The sequence below is a fragment of the Bos mutus genome, chromosome 2 (genome assembly GCF_027580195.1).
Source record: "Bos mutus isolate GX-2022 chromosome 2, NWIPB_WYAK_1.1, whole genome shotgun sequence".
Classification (NCBI taxonomy): Eukaryota; Metazoa; Chordata; class Mammalia; order Artiodactyla; family Bovidae; genus Bos; species Bos mutus.
This window is the reverse complement of record NC_091618.1, coordinates 117146937-117167806: the sequence shown is the minus strand read 5'-3', so window position 1 is coordinate 117167806 and position 20870 is coordinate 117146937. Positions and strand designations below refer to the sequence as shown.

The following is a 20870-nucleotide window of genomic DNA, read 5'->3' as shown; positions in this document are numbered from 1 at the left end:
GGATTGACTCCTGCTGATTCCAAGTGGAACAGAAGAACCACTGGTTAACCCACACAACTGTGATAAGTAAACAAACAAACAAATCCTTCGTATTAAGCAACTGAGTTTTGAGGTGGTTTGTTGTACATGTGTTATGGACTAAATGTTTGTGTCCCTGCAAAATTCATCACCTCCAATGTGATGGCACTTAGAAGAGAGGCCTTTGGGAGGTAATTAAGGTTAAGTGAGGTCTTAGGAGTGAGGCCCTGGTTTGAAGTGATTAGTGCTTTAATCAGAAGGGACAGCAGAGAGCATGCTCTCTCTGCCATGTGAGGACACAGAGAGAAGGTGGCCATTCTCAAGCCAAGAAGTAAGCTCTCACTAAAATACAACCATGCTAGTATCCTGTTCTCAGACATTCAGCCTCCAGAACTGTGAGAAAGTAAATTTCTGTTGCTTAAGACACTTAGTCCATGATATCTTGTTATGAGAGCCCAGCTAAGTAAGATAGCATCCGCTGATAGAAAACGGAATCATCTTGTAACATGACATATGGACTGGGGACTGTGAAAACAGAGGTGGTAACTACAGTTGTGGGAATGGACCTTAAATGAGTAATTGCAGCCATTAAGGAAGGCCACAGGAAGTGTAAAAACTAGTGAAATAAACTGAGAAATGATGGTTAGTCACTGTTTTGAGAGAATGTAATTCAACTCCATTCGAATAATACAGAATTGGGAAATGGTGCTGTTGAGAGAAAGTTTCATGAACAGAGGACAATCACAAAACTAGTATGAAGGTTAAAATGGGCCATTATATCTGACAGTTGGGAGGCCACTGAATGACACTGGTAAATAAACACAGAATCTTAGCACTGCAGATGGTCTTAGAGCAGCACTCTCCAATAGAACTTTCTTAAGGTACACACAATCCAACATGGTAGCCACTAGCCACATATGGCCATTGGGCACTTGAAATGTGAGTAGTTTCCTAAAGAACGGACTTTATAATTTTATTTAATTTTAATTAATTAACATTTAAATTTAGCTAGCCACATGTGTCTGGTGGACACTATATGGGATAGCATAGTGTTGTTGCTGCTGCTGCTAAGTTGCTTCAGTAGTGTCCGACTCTGTGCAACCCCATAAACCGCAGGCCACCAGGCTCCCCTGTCCCTGGGATTCTCCAGGCAAGAACACTGGAGTGGGTTGCCATTTCCTTCTCCAATGCAGGAAAGTGAAAAGTGAAAGTCAAGTCGCTCAGTCATGTCCGACCCTCAGCGACCCCATGGACTGCAGCCTTCCAGGCTCCTCTGTCCATGGGATTTTCCAGGCAGGAGTACTGGAGTAGGGTGCCATTGCCTTGCACTAAATCTAAGGAAACTGAGGTCCTTGTAGGTTAAATATGAGAGTGATATTTTGTTCAAAGATAAGTTTTGGAGAAATAGCTGAAAATGTTAATAGTGAAGGGAGAGGGAAGAAACAATTGAAATGGAGTAAGAAAGAAAATTTAACATTAAAATATTTTAAACAGTAAGTGTACCATTGTAATTTACTGTCTCTGATTATTGCTAAGAGTATAAGAGCTATTGAGGGCAACCTGTTAATTTGATTAGTAATACTGTGAATTAGGTCAATTATACTTTGTAAACGCAGCTATATTTGTCCAGTGAAAGTGAAAGTCGCTCAGTCATGTCCAACTCTTTGCAACCCCATGGACTTAGTCTCCAGGCCAGAATGCTGGAGTAGGTAGCCTTCCCTTCTCCAGGGGATCTTCCCAACCCAGGGATTGGACCCAGATCTCCCACATTGCAGGCAGATTCTTTACCAGCTGGGCCACAAGGGAAACCCAAGAATATTGGAGTGGGTAGCCTATCCCTTCTCCAGTGGATCTTCCCAACCCAGGAATTGAACTGGGGTCTCCTGCATCACAGGTGGATTCTTTACCAACTGAGCTATAAGGGAAGCCATACTTGTCTAGGTGGTGTATAAATAAATCCCAGGTAGTGCTAGTGGTAAAGAACCCATCTGACAATGCAGGAGATATAAAGGACATGGGTTTGATCCTTGTGTAGGGAAGATTCCCTGGAGGAGGAAATAGCAACCCACTCCAATATTCTTGCCTGGGAAATCCTATGGACAGAGGAGCTGGCAGGCTACCGTCCATAGGATCACAAAGAGTTGGACATGACGGACATGACTAAAGTGATTTGGCACGCTACTGTGTAAATACATGCTTCAGAATTTACATGCACAACTTCTTCTTCAGTAAAAGAAACAGACTTCATTCCCAGATGCCTAGCTGGACAGTGCTAATCTAATCTACCCTGGCCTGGTGGACATAAACCCACACTGTTACTTTATATACTTAGCATTCTCTTGTGAGTTACTGTGGGTTATCAAGTTTCATGGATTAAGGTGAAATCACTACCAGGATAGAGAGTGACAATTTAAATAGGCACATGTAGAGATTCTACACAAATAGAATAGGGAGAAGGCAGTTGCAAAATTTAAAACCAGGTAAGGTTCCTGTAATGGTTAATTTTATGTGACAACTTGAGTGTGCCATTGGGTACCCAGATTAAACATTGTTTCTGGGTGTGCCTAGGAGAGTAGTTCTGGTTGAGACTAACATTTGAACTGGTTGACTCAGCAACGTAGCTCTTCCCAATGTGGGTGGGCACTGTCCATTCCACTGAAGGCCTGAATAGAACAAAAGGTGGAGGAAGAATCAATTCACTCTTTTCCTTCTGCCTCACTGCTTGAGCTGGGACATTTAATCTCATCTTCTCCTGCCCTCTGACTAGGATTTACATCATTTTCTCCTCTTGTTCTCAGGCCTTCAAACTCAGACTGAATCACCCTGCTGGCTTTCCTGGATTTCTACTTTGCAGTCAGCGGACTGGGGACTTCTCAGCCTCCATAACCATGTGAGCCAATTCCCCCTAATACATCAATCTTTACCTCTATCTCTGTCTGTATCAACATCTCTGTCTCTCTTTTCTCTCTCTGTATAGGCTTCCCAGGTGGCTCAGTGGTCCAAGACTCTGCCTGCCAAGCAGGAGACTTAGTTTTTATCCCTGGGTCAGGAAGATACTCTGGAATAGGAAATGGCAACCTACTCCAGTGTTCTTGATTGGAAGATCCCATGGACAGAGGAGTCTGATGGGCTACAGTCCACGGGGTCGAGAAAGAGTTGGACATGACTTAGTGACTAAAACCAAACCGAACGGCATAATCCGGTTGGTTCTGCTTCTCTGGAGAACCCTGAGTGGTACAGCACCTCAGGTTTTGGATTTGGTATAGGCTATGACCACTTATGATGTATAGATTTGGTATAGATTTGATATAGACTATGACCACTTATGAAATTTCCACAAACATCTCTGTGGAAGTTTTCATCTTTTTGGAAGGGGAATAACCTGTCTTCTGTTTGATCCTGTGGACTCCTATTTCCTAAAAGAATATGATGCCAATTTTATTTTTGAAGTGAAGGTTTCATTTTGAAAGTTGGATCAACCTATCTGATGATGTTTAATGGTCACAAAATGAAAGTCTATTTTAGGAGATGGAATGATTAGGAGACAAGTTTAGGCAACAGAAGTTCATTGGCTTCATGAGGTTGGTATTGAGTTCTGGATGTAGACGTGGGATGGAACCAAGGGCAGATCAGAGGTTGTACTTGGCTGGTGACTTTGGAGGACTTAGATATCTGCTCTGAATCTCAATTTCCACAGGCGTGAAATGAAAGTGGAGTATTAGATGATCTCTAAGGTTTCATCCAGTACTAAAATTTAATGGGTCTGCTTTGGAATAACAAAAGTTACCTTGGAAGTAACCCAGTGCTTTGCATGTTGCTCAATAAATGCTGATTGATGATGACAATGATAAAGTAATGAATACTCAGATCAAGTTATACTTGAAAATGAGTTATTCTTGAAAGGAATAGGAAGGGAAAACCCCTTGATCTACTCCAGTGAGGGGCTGCTTGGTCAATATTTCTAGACTGGTGGAAATATAAATAGGGAAGGAGCCTGCAGAGTTTCTCCCTTGAGATGACTGATCTATCTTCAAAAGATATCATATCTTTTCAGGGTGAATACCATAGAGGGTTTTGTTGACTGCAAATGTGGGTGTAGGGTATATTATAGACAGTTCTGATGGAATTAGCAGGGAGCAGAAGAGGGCAGGATTATACAGAAAATTCTTTGGAGTTATAGCATCCAGTATGTCCTAAAGAGACTTCCTCAGGGTTCCATATTGGGCCAAGTATTTTTCCTTTGCCCCTCCAGATATTACTCAGATCCTGCTCTACTCTCTGCCCAGTAGGGATGACATATGGATTCCATCAACAAGCTCCTAACCTCTAGCTGGCTCTGGTCAGGACAGGAGAGACGGGGAAGAAGGAGATCAAGTTATTTATTCCTGGTATCTCCCTCCTTTGAGGTCAGCTTGAGCGGTCCATGTCATTTGACCGGCTGCCACTGCTTCTCTCGAGGCTTAGTCAGTCCGCAAGCCTCTCTCCTGCTCTCATCAGGTCTAGGGGAGGTGACTTCTCTGTGGCTGTGAGTCGCAGTTCCTTCACTGTCACTGTGGCTTACCTATGTACTTCCCCTTTGTAATGAGTCCCTTTGTGAATTTACCCTCTTAGAATTACTTTGAGTGCACCCTGTTTCCCGCTGGAATCTTGACCAGTGCATACACTGTTCTACAAATGGAGCATGACGAGGAAATGCAACTGGGGCCGTGTCGCCACACATCTTACTGTGTCGCCCTCCACCACAGCCTCGGACCATCTTAATTGCGCTGTCTGCCACCTTTGCATTGTCTTCCTCAAACTGACTCCTTTAGCGACTTCATGAGCCAAGCAGAGAATGAGGCTCCAGCTAATTCAAAACCCAGCCAGAAATGCTCAGTTTTTCCCCCCTACCATTCCCAGTATTCTACGCCCACTCCTCTTGGCAGAGGAGACTGAGATTCTCAATCAAAGGCAGAGGTTTTGTCTTGGTCTTCTTTTGTTCCCAGAGCCTGGAACATAATACATGCTAAGCAAGTGCTTACATAATGAATACATGGAAGATGGAGTCGAGGAAATGGCCATTTATTAAGCTCTGTTTCCAGGCAGCCCAGGGGTGGTCTGCTTCTCTCCCTTCCTTGAAGAAGCTCATTGCTTTTCTTGCCTCCTTGCACAGCAGTGCCGCTCTATTCTCACCAGTCGAGTGCTGGTAAATGGCTTTTGTTGTTGTTTTAATAACAGCTTTAATGAGATATAATTCACACGCCACACAATTCTTCACCCTTTTAAAGTGTACAGGTCAGTGGTTTCAGTATATTCACAGATCTGTGCAACCATCACCACACTCAGTTTCAGAACATTTTGTTTACTCGTGCAAAAACCTTATACCCATTAGTGGTTACCCCCCGCCCCCAACTTTCCTACATCTTCCCTTGCCCTCATCCCTTGGTAACCACTAATCTATGGATTTGCCTATTTTGGACACTTCATATAAATGAAATCATACAGTATATGGTCATTTGTAAGTGGCTTCTTTCTCTTTGTACAAGGTTTTCAAGCTTCATTCAAGTTGTAGCATATTTTAGTACTTCATTTGTTACATATACATTTTTTCCACTGTATGGGTACACCACATTTTATTTATCCATTCATCAGTTGGTGGGCAATTGAACTGTTTCCTCTGAATTCTAGCAGGCATTTAACAACTAGCAATCGGGGGCGGTGGGGGGTGGGGGAAGTCCTGATTCATAGCATTTGTTGATTTCATGGTGTAAATACTCCCATCATGGCTGATTGCAAGCTACATGATGTCACTGAACATGAAGTTGGAGAGATGCTAAAACAAGCTCTTGTGAGCCCCTGCAAGCCAGCTCCAGTGTACTACCCTGATCATCTTTACTGATAAGTCCCTCAAGTTACCAGAGACGTGGCCATACACTATTACTGTGTGGGTGTGTGTGCTCAGTCACTTCAGTCATGTCTGACTCTTTGTGATCCTATGGACTGTAGCCAGGCTCCTCTGTCCATGGATTCTCCAGGCAACAATACTGACCTGGGGATGGAATTGCATCTCCTGCGGCTCCTGCACTGCAGGCCGGGGAAACCCCATTATTATTTTAGGAATATAATAGTGATAATAATAAAAGTAATACAACAGGGGACTTTATTGAGCATTTTATTTGTATCAGGCACTGTGTTAAGAACTTTACCTCTTTTAATTCTTGAACACAACTCATCCCCTTAGCAGTCTGCAGCTCCCAACTACCAATATTCTACACTTGCTTCACTGTCTCCTAACTGATCTCTCTGCTGTTTCATAAATGCTCCCAACACATTACATCTCACAACTTCCACACCCTTCCTCTTCCTGGTACACTCTTTTCCACAGATATTAGTGTAGCTCATTTCCTCATTACTCCCAGATCTCTACTCAGGTAGAGACCTTTTCACCACCTCATCACTTTATTTAATACTTTGCCAAGTTTTGTTTTTCTTCATTGCACCTATCACTGAAATTCTGATTTTGTATACAGTTGATGGGGGCAGGAGAAGAAGGGGATGACAGAGGATGAGATGGCTGGATGGCATCACTGACTCAATGGACATGAGTTTGGGTGAACTCCAGGAGTTGTTGATGGACAGGGAGGCCTGGTGTACTGCAGTTCATGGGGTCGCAAAGAGTCGGACACAACTGAGCGACTGAACTGAACTGACCCTTGAACAAAGTAGGGGTTAGGGGTGCTGACCCCTGTGCAGTTGAAAATCTACCTATAAGTTATAGGTATCTACCTATAAGTTATAGGTATCTACCTATAACTTACAGGTATCTCTGTATCAGTGTTTCTGCACTCATGGATTCGACCAACCCCAGACTGGGTAGTACTGTAGTATTTACTGCTGGAAAATAACCGTGTATTAGTGCACCTGCAGTTCAAACCCCTGTTGTTCAAGGGTCAACTGTATGTATTTCATTTGTTGACTGGCTGCCTCCCCAGCATAATGTAAGCTCCATGAAGGCAGGGTCTTTGTCCACAGTTGCATTCCCAGTGCCAAGGCCATGCCCTTAATCACAGCACTAAGCTGGGATATTTGGAATTTTTGAACAAGTGCCTCTCTTCTCCCTCTCTGCTCCTCCCGTGGCTGTCAGAGGAATGTTTAGAGATCATTCTGCGCCAGCCCCTGCATCTCTGTTACCAGCAGAGCTAGGATTCCCCTGACACAGGTGGGAGACAACCCATTGATGTGGCTGAGACTGTGCCTCACTCTGGAGCCAACCTAAGTAGATCTGCGCCCCGGCTCTGGCACCACCTCACTGTGTGCGCTGGGTACATTACTCAACTTCGCAGAGTTTCCCATCTTTAGAACAAGATAATAAGAGTCCCCACATCATAAATTTGTTGTGAAGATTAACATGTTAGTTTAAAGCGATCAGCATAGCAAGTGTGGTTTTCGCTGTGAGGACATCATCTGGAGTAAGCTTTATTTACTGTGGAGGTCACCTGCGTGTCCCGCCACGTGGAAGCCCCATAAAAATGTCACTACCTGTTTCCTCTGCAGCTTTTCTGTTACCTGGTTGCTGGCATTCTGTAAGAGCTTGTCTAGATTGTCCTGCTGTCCCAGGGGACTGGATGGTTCTCCATCTCCTCTTGTTTCTCACAAGAGGAGACCCTTGGGCTTCAAGAAGGGGTCGTCAGGCTGGGTCTCTTTGCCAGGAAATTACCCAAGCTTAGCAAGTAGGTTGGAAAAGGCCCAAGGGGAACCTGGTGTCATTCTTAGCCTAACTAGCAGAGACTAGCCAGATCTGGAGAATCCTTTGGGCTGGGGAAAGAAAAGCCTCCTACAGAGAAGAAACCTTTACCCACAGCCCTTGGATACTGAAACTAAAGGGAGCCTTGCCTTCCTTGCCAAACTGAGTGGAGAAAGAAGGAGATGGCAAGTCGTTCAGGAAAAGAAGAGTAGGCACCCTGTATGCAGGACTGACTTGGAAGGAAGCCCCGAGGCCCTTGAGTCTACTGTATGCTCAGGCTAGGCAGGGTTCCAAATCCAAGGAACTGTGTTTTACAGTCTCCTTCCGTGTACCACCCTCCTGTACCCAACCCCGGGTCCCTGAATTTGGTTAAAGTCATGAATTGCTCAGACGGGGAACTTCATTTAGTAATTTCCGTAAATCCAGTTCCGTACTTATTTACTGAACACCCACAAGGAGCTGGGCAGTATTAGTGGGCAGTCCCAGGAATCCTAGGAGCCAAGAATCCACAGTCACATCCCAGAAAAATAATCCCCCTGTCTCTGAGCATCCTCATTTCCTCGGAGTCAGCGTCTGGGTCTGATCCCTGCAAAACATAAACACTTCCTAGTACTTGGGCTCCCACTGGGCTCCCGCGGGGCCTCCGTGAAACGCTGGAGGATTGAGGGGCGGGGAAGAGGGAGCGCTGGGGCGGTAAGGAAGGAAGGAGAGGGACAGAACGAGGTGCGTCTCCCCTCTAATCTTGTCCCAATCAGGACTCTGCGGGTCGTGTTCCCGGGCGCCGATTCCGCCGGCCAGACTCTTCCAGGAACCGCCTGGCATCCTGGCCGGGGACTCTGGCGGGGCTGGAGCTCGCGTCTCCCTCCTCCCACCCTTCTCCTCCCCGGGGGACCCGCGCCTCACTCAGGGGCGTGTCCTGCCCTACCTCGCGTCCACAGTGGTCCACTCATCCGGTACAGGCAGCCGCGGCGGCGGCGGCAGGCGGAGCGAGAGCCGCGGTCGCTCGGGTTTTCAGCGCGAGCCGTAGCCGCGGCAGCAGCGCCGTGAGGACACCTGTGCGGCGCACAAGTAGCAGGAACGGGGTGTGGGGTTCCTGCCAGCCGCCGTCTGAGCCCGAAGGAAGGGGCGCCTCCCAGCCCCTTGGGATTCCACTGGTCTGCAGAAGCTCGGGGCCGGGATCCTGGTGGGGTAGCCATGGGCAGGACCAGCTAGAGGCCGGAGCAGAGACTCGTTTGGTCCCAGTGTAGAGAGGCAGAGGGAAAGCTGAGTCTGGGACCATGACAGCCTCCCGCCTGGACTTTGGAGAGGTGGAAACTTTCCTGGACAGGCACCCAGAGTTGTTGGAAGATTACCTGATGCGGAAGGGGAAGCAGGAGATGGTGGAGAAGTGGATGCAGAGGCACGGGCAGGGTCAAGGGGCTGTAGGCCCGAGGTCCACCCCGGCCGCCAGCACGAGCGGTGGCGGAGGCAGCGGCAGCCCTGGACCCGACGGCTCTGCCAGCAGCCAGCCCACCCCGGGCGGTGGGGAGTGTAGGGGGGGCCCCATGGGTCCCAGCTGGGCCAGTGGCATCCGGGGCGATGGGAGCCTGCAGCGGAGAGCTTCTCAGAAAGAGCTGAGGAAGAGTTTTGCCCGCTCCAAGGCCATCCATGTGAACAGGACCTACGACGAACAAGTGACCTCCCGGGCCCAGGAGCCCCTGAGCAGTGTGCGGCGGAGGGCGCTTCTCCGGAAGGCCAGCTCCCTGCCCCCAACCACCGCCCACATTCTCAGCGCCCTGCTGGAATCGCGGGTGAATCTGCCTCAGTACCCCCCTACGGCCATGGACTACAAGTGCCACCTCAAAAAGCATAACGAGCGACAGTTCTTCCTGGAACTGGTCAAAGATATCTCCAATGACCTTGACCTTACCAGTCTGAGCTACAAGATCCTCATCTTCGTCTGCCTCATGGTGGACGCAGACCGCTGCTCTCTCTTCCTGGTGGAAGGGGCGGCTGCTGGCAAGAAGAGCCTGGTCTCCAAATTCTTTGATGTGCATGCAGGAACCCCACTGCTGCCCTGCAGCAGCACAGAAAACTCAAACGAGGTGCAGGTCCCTTGGGGCAAAGGTATCATTGGTTATGTCGGGGAGCATGGAGAGACGGTCAACATTCCTGATGCCTACCAGGTAGGACTTTGCATTGTCCCCTTCCAGAGCCCCATTGGTCTGGGAGCCAAGCCTTCTGTTACCCTTTGGCATCCACAAACACATTAACTTAGATTCTTTACTGTATGAATTTTGCTATTTAAATTCCGAGTTTAGATTAGTTTGAATATTACTATACCTTCTTTGATAGAATGGTCTTTTACTAACACTCAGTGGCTTGTGGAAAATTCATATAACACATAGGGATACATTTTTGTATCCAGTAATACCTCATGTTTCTTTGTCAAGATACCTTGTCTTTAAGAATATCAGTGTATGATTTTAGAATGCATTTTTTTTAGGTGCTGGAAAAAGATGTCTACTCCAGAATTCCAGTGTTAGTCTGAAGAAAATGGGTATATTGGTGTCTCTGATGTCATTTGGGGACCATAATGCATTTCATTCTCATTCCAGATTGGGAGGGGATCAAAGTGCCTAGCTATTTCCTTAGCCCCTTCTCTTACATGAGTTCCAAGGTAAGGAAGATGAAGAAAAGAGGAGGAAAGTCAAGGGAAGAAAGGGCCCCTGATCCATTCATGCTTTTTTTTTTTTTTTTTTTTTTAGCATCTATTTTAACTGCTTCTGTTGTGGAGTTGAGAGAAGTTGGACAAATTGAAGAGTTATTTAGGTTTGAATCTAGCATTATCTGCAGTGGGCTCTTGACCGAGCATGTAGGTTTTTAGTTTGTGAAGCAAATGAAAAATGGATAATTTTCTAGCAATTCCAAAGGCAATAAGCATGGTGAATGTGCTGGATTCAGGTACAGAAGGAAGCCCATCATGCTGTTGTCTGGTGTTTCTAAGCCTTTCATTTTCACAGTGATTTGAACTTGCTATTAGATCATGGTTCTGAAAGTCAGTCCATTCTAATTTCTTCAGTATCACTTCCCTGAACATAATGAAACCAGAGGCCACTTTCTAGGAGACTTCTTTGGGTTGATAATAATGGACAGTTCTATTCCTTGGTCATGAAAGTTTTGTTGTCATTTGATGAGCACTTCTAGTTGTCTAATAAAGCTGCAGGTTTTTCTTGAGTTTGATGCTGTTGCTCAGAGTAGCAAAAATGGTGGGAAGGACCCTAAAAGTAAAATTTTTTCTGTTTCATCTGAAAGTTGGTAATATTAGATAGAAAATTGAGGAGCTTATCTTGAAACCAAGTTTCTTGTTTTTGTGGGATGTCTATCAATATCATGTTTTAATGTCAAGGAATGCCTATCACAATACCATTTTTGTTAACTTGTTTACTGATTATATTCATTATTCATTATGTCCTTCTTAAAGACTTTGATCAGTTTAGGACAAACAAGCAATGGGTGATCTTTAATAGGTATCTATTTCTCTATAACCCTAGAAAACCATGGGAAGAAATAAAAACATTTAATAATTGAAATGTTGAAGATTCTGTAAAAAGTTGAACAGTCACAAACTTTTCTTTCTCATTATTTCTACATCCTTATTGTGTGCTTGGGTGGAAAAAAAATCCCTTCCTGGTAGGATGATGCTTGTTATAGCCTGGAATTGCAGTCTTTTCTCTCTATTGCTTTTACTTTCTTGTTATTCCCCAATTGATTTTCTCCCATTTCTGTAGCTTTTATTTTTTACTCCCTTCTGCTAGCTCCTAACTTGTATTTAATACTGTTCATATATACTGTCTTCTCTTCAATAGCATAATTCTCAGCTTCCTCAGCAGTTAACTTGTCTTCCTGCTGCCTAGTATTTTGCTAGAGGTGTTATCACAGGCATAGAAAATCAGGCTTTCAGAAGCTGATGTTTCTTCTGGGCCCTACTCTTATTCTGAAGACAGAGGGTAAAGCAGAGTTGCCTTTTAATGTTGGAAACTGACATTGAGAATGAAGAGTTCTTTTTACCTTCCCTGGGTAGTAATGATGGCTGTAAAGACTGGGTTGGTGGGAGAACTGGCCAAAGACAGGAAGGGAAAGAGTTATAGAATTATAGGGTTTGAGATCTTGATCCACTCCTTGCTTAGGAAATTTCTCTTGTCTTTCTCCATTGGTTTCTTTCAAAATATATATTTTTGACCTGGTGTGTTTTTCTTCATTTTTATTTCACTACTTTTCTTTGATAAAATTACTTTTTTTTTTTTCTTTATTATGGTACACTAGTCACCACTAGTGTGACTCTGGGAGAATTTTGTGATTTCTGAGTCTCAATTTACTCATGTGAAATGGGAATAATAACACCTCTGTAGTAAAGATCCAGAGAAGGCAATGGCACCCCACTCCAGTACTCTTGCCTGGAAAATCCCATGGATGGAGGAGCCTGGTAGGCTGCAGTCCATGGGGTCACTACGAGTCGGACACGACTGAGCGACTTCACTTTCACTTTTCACTTTCATGCATTGGAGAAGGAAATGGCAACCCACTCCAGTGTTCTTGCCTGGAGAATCCCAGGGATGGGGGAGCCTGGTGGGCTGCTGTCTATGGGGTCGCACACAGTGGAACACGACTGAAGTGACTTAGCAGTAGCAGCAGTAAAGATCATTGTTTTGAAAATAAAGCGAGATGCTGCATTAAAGCCCCCCCAACAGTACCTGGCACATTTCAGTTATTCAGGAAATGGTAACAGTTTATGATGACAACAATGATATCTGGTTTACTAGTGTTCTTCTTTTTCCTCTTTCTCTCATTTTTAATTGTTTTTCTTCTTATCTGGGGCTGAGATATGAACTCAGCACATACTGACCAGCCTTATCTTTCCCTAAGTCATACTCCACCCTTAAATTAAATATTTTGGAACTAACTTTTCATTCAAGGAATATGGAAATGTCTACTCTTTCACCCCCTGCTTAAGATTACTCTAAATGTGATTGAAAATTCTTGACCATATCTTATCCTATCAAAAGTTCTACATTTTGTTCCTTTTAGAGCTCATGCAATTTAAAACTTTTTATAGTGTTGTATTAATATTGCATCCTTCCCAAGTTATAGTATTTTCACTTATCCTTTCCATTTCCTATTATAGATTTCTCTTAATGAAAACTGAAAACCTTCCAAATGCATGTTCTCTTATCAAAATATTGTCATAATTCTGATCATATATGTAAACATCTTGAAGTTCCTATGTGGAAATATAACTATCCTCTCTGATTTTTTGTTAACTCTATTTTTAAGACATTTCTTGCTTAGGTTCAACTAGTGTGCTTTTTTTTCTTCAGGAGATGAACTTATCACATGGGGTTTGAAAATTTAATTATTTAATAAAAGTGATGATCCCCTTAGAGGTTCAGAATGTGGGTGAGAGAAAGGCACTGAAAATGCTTATGAAATTATGATTATAAGCACGGCACCCTGAAGTCAAGAGTAGACTAATGAGGTACTAAAGTTGAGTAAAAGTTTTGAAAGCAAAAATACTCCTTAGTTGATTTCATTATTTTTCATTACTTTCCTCAATTAGTCCTAAAAAACAGACTTGAAATTAGGAGACAAAGAATTGCAAATGAAAAAAAAAATTCCTTTTACATATTCAGTGTAGCTCACAGTGACTGCAAGCTACCTTTTCCTCTGTCAGCTATAAGTTATTAAACAACCCACTTTAATATAGTAATGAAAAATTGCCCTCAAGAGGTTGAAAATAAGAGCACTCAAATAACAGGTGTTCTCTTTGAAGTAATTCTAAGCACTCAGAGTATAGCACTTTAAACATTAATAAAAAGTGTGAGATGATATTTTAGTTAGTGTTGGTAATGATGCTACAGGTGTTTGATAGGCTTTGGGTTTGAAAAACAGTCAGGATGTTTTGTTAGATGAGCTGAGAGGAGTAAAGGGGATGACGCAGAAGGGTTACAGGTGTGCCAGGCTTTCAGAAAACCTGATCTGTTTACACAACAGATGCATTTATTCATCAGTTCCAACAAACATACACTGAGTGCCTATTATACCTAAGTCCAAGCCAGGGGGCCTGTGAGTGTACAGAAGCAAATACTTGCTTTTTTGCTTTCCAGGTACTTCCAAGTACAAGGTTGTGAACTATTCATGAACAAGTAATACCAAGCGGCACTAAATAAATGACACAAACTGAATGGCATTAGTCACAGAGGAGAATGGAGTCACACTGTGACTTGGCTCATTATAGAAGACTTCATGGAGGAGGTGTCATTCAAACTGGGACAAGGGTTAGATTTCACTGTTGGAGATAGTTGTGGAGTAGGGAAAGGCATCCAGGCACAGCAAAATGACCTCAGCACACGCACAGTAATATGTATAGAGGAGAGTGTGTGGTTTAATTTGGCCAAAGTATTGCATATGCTATAGGATGAGTATGCAAAAGCAGGGTGACGGCAAAAGAAAGAATCTTGAGTACCTGACTAAAGAATTTGGGCTTCCCTAACAATAAGCCATGGGGCTTCCCAGACGGCTCAGTGGTAATGAATCCCCCTATTAAGCAGGAGACATAGGTTTGATCCCTGAAGAAGGAAATGGCAACCCACCCCAATATTCTTGGAAGACTGGAGAAGGAAAGACCCACCTCAACCCCCAACCGGAGAAGAAAATGGCAACCCACTCCAGAAGTCTTGTCTGGGAAGTCCCATGGACGGAGGAGGCCGGTGGGCTATAGTCCATGGGGTCACAAAAGAGTTGGACATGACTTAGTGACTAAACAAAGACAACAGTAAGCCACAGGAAATGTTTGAGACCTTTTTAGCATGGTCAGAATGGTGTTTTGGGTAACCTGGTGGCAGTGGCTGAATGGATTGAATAAGGAGAGGCTCAAAACTGTGAAAATAATTTGGAATCTATTATGATGGCATGGTAGAGCCAGATGAACTACTGCACTAAAGCACGAAAAGTAGGAATAGACAGCAGAATTATGTGGGGATGTCCTGCAGGTGTGAATTTGGGCAAGGAGAGAGGGAAGTCAGTGATGACTCAGATTCTACACCTGGGAAATATGGAGACGGGTAATGCTGTCATTAAAAATAGAAAGAGAGGCTTGAATGAGTAGAGATTTTAAGTGGAGCCAGCTACATAATTTGTGGAGCTCGGTACAAAATTATTAAGCAGGAGCCTGGCTGGAGGTGGAGAAGGCAATATTGCCTTCCCAAGGGTCTGCTGCCCCAACCCCCAGCACATGTGTGACCCTCAAGTGGTTTCAACTTTCATGCTGAGAAATTCTCAGTACCTGGCCTGTGAGCGAGAGGCCCTTTTGAGTTGCCCGCTGAATGCGCCGTAGAGCTGCCAGCTCTGGGTGGGGATGACCACCGCCTTGTTCCTCTTCATGATGGAGTGGGGCATGCACCTGACCCTTGCCCCATCCCACCCAGACCCCAGCCAGGAGCAGAGGGCAATGGCCAATCAGTTGGGCCTCACCTCCAACTGCTTGTGGCTTCTGGTCTCAGGGCAGGGCTGACCAGGTGTATACTGGGTGGGGTTTGGGGTACCAGGCAGTAGGAATCAGTGGCCAAGAACCAATCCTAGGCAGGCAGTGGGGTGGGAGACTGACTGTGAGCTCTGGACTCATACACCATTGTTCTAGTGGACTTCATTTACAAAGCATGACTTCAAAGATGAAATTACTGAGAATTTCACACAGCCACAGCATTAAACCTCAAGCAGGGAGCCCCCATGCAATTGCACCGGTTACATGCTTAAGAGGCCAGCCCTGATTCTGAGTCACACTGAGTCTTAGGTGGAAGAGTTCAATTTTATTCCAGTCTAGTGTTTACTGCTTTTGTATGGCCTCAGCTCCATCCTAATTAAATTCTGTGCTGTTTTAAATGCCCAAATAGTGCTTTTCTATTTCTGTGTTTTTCATCCTTTCTGCCAGGATGCCTCTTTCCCTATCTTTGTTCATTCAGGTCTTGCTTTGCCTTCTCATGATATAAGAAAGGAGAGCTGATTGCTTCTCCTTGAAGAGACAAAAAACCAAACAAAAAATTATGCAGAAAGTTATATTTAAGAATGCATTGTACTATACTGCTATTATTAACACATATAAAATAATAATAAAGTGATATATAATAACTCCTTTTCACAGAATTTCATTGTTCACTTTATTTTAGAATAATCTTCATTGAAATAAATACATTTAAAAGTGTTTGGTTTCAGAAGGGATCAATTTCATGTGTATAGAAAATTCAATGGTAAATATGCTTCATTTCCTGATAAGCCAGTGCGGACCAACATGGGTCTACAGCCCTGTGATTGAGTTGCTGAGATTTGCTCAAAAGGCAGATGTTCATCTCACCCCACACTAGAATTACAAAGGAGTTTCATGAAATCTTGTCTCAGCTTTCTACATGGTGTTTTAAAAATTCCCTCAAGCCGATAACCATGTTCACTAGCCCAGAACGAGAATTGATTTTGTGTTTGAAGCAGGAAACATTTGCTATTTCAGCTGCTCTTCCTGACAGACACACGATCATGATAAACACAGTGACAAATAGCATTTGCTGCTTTGAACATGAGGAGAGATTACAGAAAAGTACAGTTCCTACAGAATCATGGAGAGGTAATTTAAGGTTAACTTAATTTTTTTTTCCCAGCCCATAAGCTAAATGTTTACTAATCTGACCAATTTATTTTGGTTCCTAAGGTTGGGGTCACCTGTTTATTTACAAGCTGGCTTAATTTGGAAGTCAGCGTTTCATGTTTAATATAGTGTTGAGGAGTCATATGAAGCTTTCCACTGAAAAAAGCTTTGAGTTGTTTCATAGGGAAGTCAACAAGATATTTGAGTCCATTACTTGCTACTTTAGTCACTTATTTTAAGGGTGGTTTGCATTTAACCACATTCTTTTGGAAAGAGGAATTTGAATCATAAAAGAAGTAGTTTACTCATAAATAGTGGGTTGGATTTCTAATATTTTGGGAGAAATTTTGGTTTCCAATCATTCATAGGCATTCAGGCTAAATTTATTTGTTTATTTATTTATTTTTAGGATTAAAATAGTAAAGAAATTTTCCTGGTGTAAAAAGGTGTTTATTTTCTATAACTCCAAGAGTTGTTTCAATGACTGAATAGTGTTTCACACATTAATGATAAATTCTGTTTCCTTTCCTAAAATATAGCTTTAGGCTGTTGCAAATTTAGTTGAAGAGATCATTTCCACCTGAGTGAAAAAAAAAAATGAGGAACCTTTGAGATGTCTTTTTAGGGTATCAATTTTTAAAAAATGTAAACGTGATAGAAGGGAAACGGAAGTTCTGCTGTTGATTAAGAAGAACTCTATTTATGGAGCACTAACTAAGGGCCTGGCATTAGCTATTGAACAGGCATTGCCTCTTTTAATCCTCTCAACAATTCCCAGAGGTAGCTATTACCACCCGATTTTATAGAAGAAACTAAAGCTTGGAGAGGTTAAGAAATTTGCTGAAAGTCACTCAGCTGTTAAGTGAGGGAGCTGGGATTCAAGGTGAGGTCTTGGGACTGTAAAACCTTCATGCCCAGGCACTCTTAGTGTGGTCTCTGCTGACCATCGACTGTTGTGTGTATATTTCGGTCTGTCCCTTTGCCTTTTCTTTTTCTCCACCCATTTAAACATTTAAATTCTCTCATCCTTGAAAGCCCATCTTCATGAAACTCTTTCTGATCCCTGGCCCATCCCACCTGAACTGGATATAGTCTCTTCTTGCTTTGAACATCTGTAATGCTTTAAATCATGCTGGGCTTGAGGAAGCACAAGCTGGAATCAAGATTGCCAGGAGAAATATCAATAACCTCAGATATGCAGATGATACCACCCTTATGGCAGAAAGTGAAGAAGAACTAAAGAGCCTCTTGATGAAAGTGAAAGAGGAGAGTGAAAAAGTTGGCTTAAAGCTCAACATTCAGAAAACTAAGATCATGGCATCCAGTCCCATCAGTTCAGTTCAGTTCAGTCACTCAGTTGTGTCTGACTCTTTGCAACCCCATGAACTGCAGCACACCAGGCCTCCCTGTCCATCACCAACTCCCAGAGTCCACCCAAACCCATGTCCATTGAGCCGGTGACGCCATCATCCAACCATCTCATCCTCTGTCGTTCCCTTCTCCTCTTGCCCTTAATCTTTCCCAGCATCAGAGTCTTTTCAAATGAGTCAGCTCTTTGCATCAGGTGCCAAAACATTGGAGTTTCAGCTTCAACAACAGACCTTCCATTGAACACCCAGGACTGATCTCCTTTAGGATGGACTGGTTGGATCTCCTTGAAGTCCAAGGGACTCTCAAGAGTCTTCTCCAACACCACAGTTCAAAAGCATCAATTCTTTGATGCTCAGCTTTTTTTATAGTCCAACTCTCACATCCATACATGAACACTGGAAAAACCATAGCCTTGACTAGACGGACCTTTGTTGGCGAAGTAATGTCTCTGCTTTTTAATATGCTATCTAGGTTGGTCATAACTTTCCTTCCAAGGAGTAAGCATCTTTTAATTTCATGGCTGCAGTCACCATCTGCAGTGATTTTGGAGTCCAGAAAAATAAAGTCAGCCACTGATTCCACTGTTTCCCCATCTATTTCCCATGAAGTGATGGAACCAGATGCCATGATCTTAGTTTTCTGAATGTTGAGCTTTAAGCCAACTTTTTCATTCTCCTCTTTCACTTTCATCAAGAGGCTCTTTAGTTCCTCTTCACTTTCTGCCATAAGAGTGCTATCATCTGCATATCTGAGGTTGTTGATATTTCTCCCGGCAATCTTGATTCCAGCTTGTGCTTCTTCCAGCCCAACGTTTCTCATGATGTACTCTGCATATAAGTTAAATAAGCAGGGTGACAATATACAGCCTTGACGTACTCCTTTTCTTATTTGGAACCAGTCTGTTTTCCATGTCCAGTTCTAACTGTTGCTTCCTTACCTGCATACAAGTTTCTCAAGAGGTCAGGGTCTGGTATTCCCATCTCTTTCAGAATTTTCCACAGTTTATTGTGATCCATACAGTCAAAGGCTATGGCATAGTTAATAAAGCAGAAATAGATGTTTTTCTGGAGCTCTCTTGCTTTTTCCATGATCCAGCGGATGTTGGCAATTTGTTCTCTGGTTCCTCTGCCTTTTCTAAATCCAGCTTGAACATCTGGAAGTTCATGGTTCACATATTGCTAAAGCCTGGCTTGGAGAATTTTAAGCATCACTTTACTAGCGTGTGAAATGAGTGCAATTGTGTGGTAGTTTGAGCATTCTTTGGCATTGCCTTTCTTTGGGATTGGAATGAAAACTGACCTTTTCCAGTCCTGTGGCCACTGCTGAGTTTTCCAAATTTGCTGGCATATTGAGTGCAGCACTTTCACAGCATCATCTTTCAGGATTTGAAATAGCTCAACTAGAATTCCATCACTTCCTCTAGCTTTGTTTGCAGTGATGCTTCCTAAGGCCCACTTGACTTCACATTCCAGAACGTCTGGCTCTAGGTGAATGATTACACCACCGTGATTATCTGGGTCGTGAAGATCTTTTTTGTACAGTTCTTCTGTGTATTCTTGCCACCTCTTCTTAATATCTTCTGCTTCTGTTAGGTCCCTACCATCTATCCTTTATTGTGCCCATCTTTGCATGAAATGTTCCCTTGATATCTCTAATTTTCTTGAAGAGATCTCCAGTCTTTCCCATTCTATTGTTTTTCTCTATTTCTTTGCATTGATCACTGAGGAAGGCTTTCTTATCTCTCCTTACTATTCTTTGGTCCCATCACTTCATGGCAAATAGATGGGGAACAGTGGAAACAGTGGCTGACTTTTTTTTTGGGGGGGGGCTCCAAAATCACTGCAGATGGTGATTGCAGCCATGAAATTAAAAGATGTTTACTCCTCCGAAGGAAAGTTAGGACCAACGTAGACAGCACATTAAAAAGACAGAGACATTACTTTGCCAACAAAGATCCATCTAGTCAAGGCTATGGTTTTTCCAGTAGTCATGTATGGATGTGAGAGTTGGACTGTGAAGAAAGCTGAGTGCAGAAGAATTGATGCTTTTGAACTGTGGTGTTGGAGAAGACTCTTGAGAGTCCCTTGGACTTCAAGGAGATCCAACCAGTCCATCCTAAAGGAGGTCAGTCCTGGGTGTTCATTGGAAGGTCTGTTGTTGAAGCTGAAACTCCAATGTTTTGGCACCTGATGCAAAGAGCTGACTCATTTGAAAAGACCCTGATGCTGGGAAAGATTAAGGGCAAGAGGAGAAGGGAACGACAGAGGATGAGATGGTTGGATGATGGCATCACCGGCTCAATGGACATGGGTTTGAGTGGACCCTGGGAGTTGGTGAACAGGGAGGCCTGGCATGCTGCGGTTTATGGGGTCGCAAAGAGTCGGACACAACTAAGTAACTGAACTGAACTGAATGCTTTAAATATGCTTCTTTCTGAGTACATAAGTGACTACTTGACTGCGAACTAAATATCATGACTTTTTTCATTCACTGCAGTGTAGAGCCTAACACAAGGTTTTCTATTCAATTGAATAATTATCACTGACACCTCCTTATATGGTTAGTTCAACCACCTCTAAGCAGAAATTTTAGCCTATTCAGCCAATATAACTAATATTATTCAGTGAATGTGGACAGTTAAACCAGGAAATTCATTTCCTGAGCACATCTTTTAATTGTTTGTACCTTATTTTATAGATTAAAAAAATAGGAGCTTATAAAGCCTAGGTAACTGGTGAGTTATCTGAACTGCTTTTCTGCATTAATTGATTTTTATGTTCATTGCTGGAACCAGCCCCCATCTTCTCATCCCCTCCACTGTTTGTTTGTTTTCCTTTTACTTCATTTCATGTGGAGACCGTATTATAGAGAAAGTGGACTGCCGCTGACCAAATGATAACAACAAGCAACAGCCTACTGCCAGCTTCTTCAAAGCAAAAACAGGCTGGGGCATGACTGTTCCAGCTAATTGAACTTTCTACTTTTCTATGATTACCTCATTCATAAGAAATAAGGATGACAGAGGCTGAGATGGTTGGATGGCATCACTGACTCAATGGACATGAGTTTGAGCAAGCTCTGGGTGAT

At 43.4% G+C, this 20870-nt stretch overlaps 1 protein-coding gene across 1 annotated transcript in view; it reads left to right on the top strand.

Annotated features, from left to right (window-relative positions):
• The first annotated feature begins 8672 nt into the window (after positions 1-8672).
• PDE11A (phosphodiesterase 11A) overlaps positions 8673-20870 on the top strand; it is a 430189-nt gene continuing 417991 nt past the window's right edge. The window contains exon 1 of the mRNA XM_005900797.2: positions 8673-9906. Coding sequence (XP_005900859.1) covers positions 9019-9906 — 888 coding nt within the window. The 5' untranslated portion in view covers positions 8673-9018. The remainder of the gene's footprint in view (positions 9907-20870) is intronic.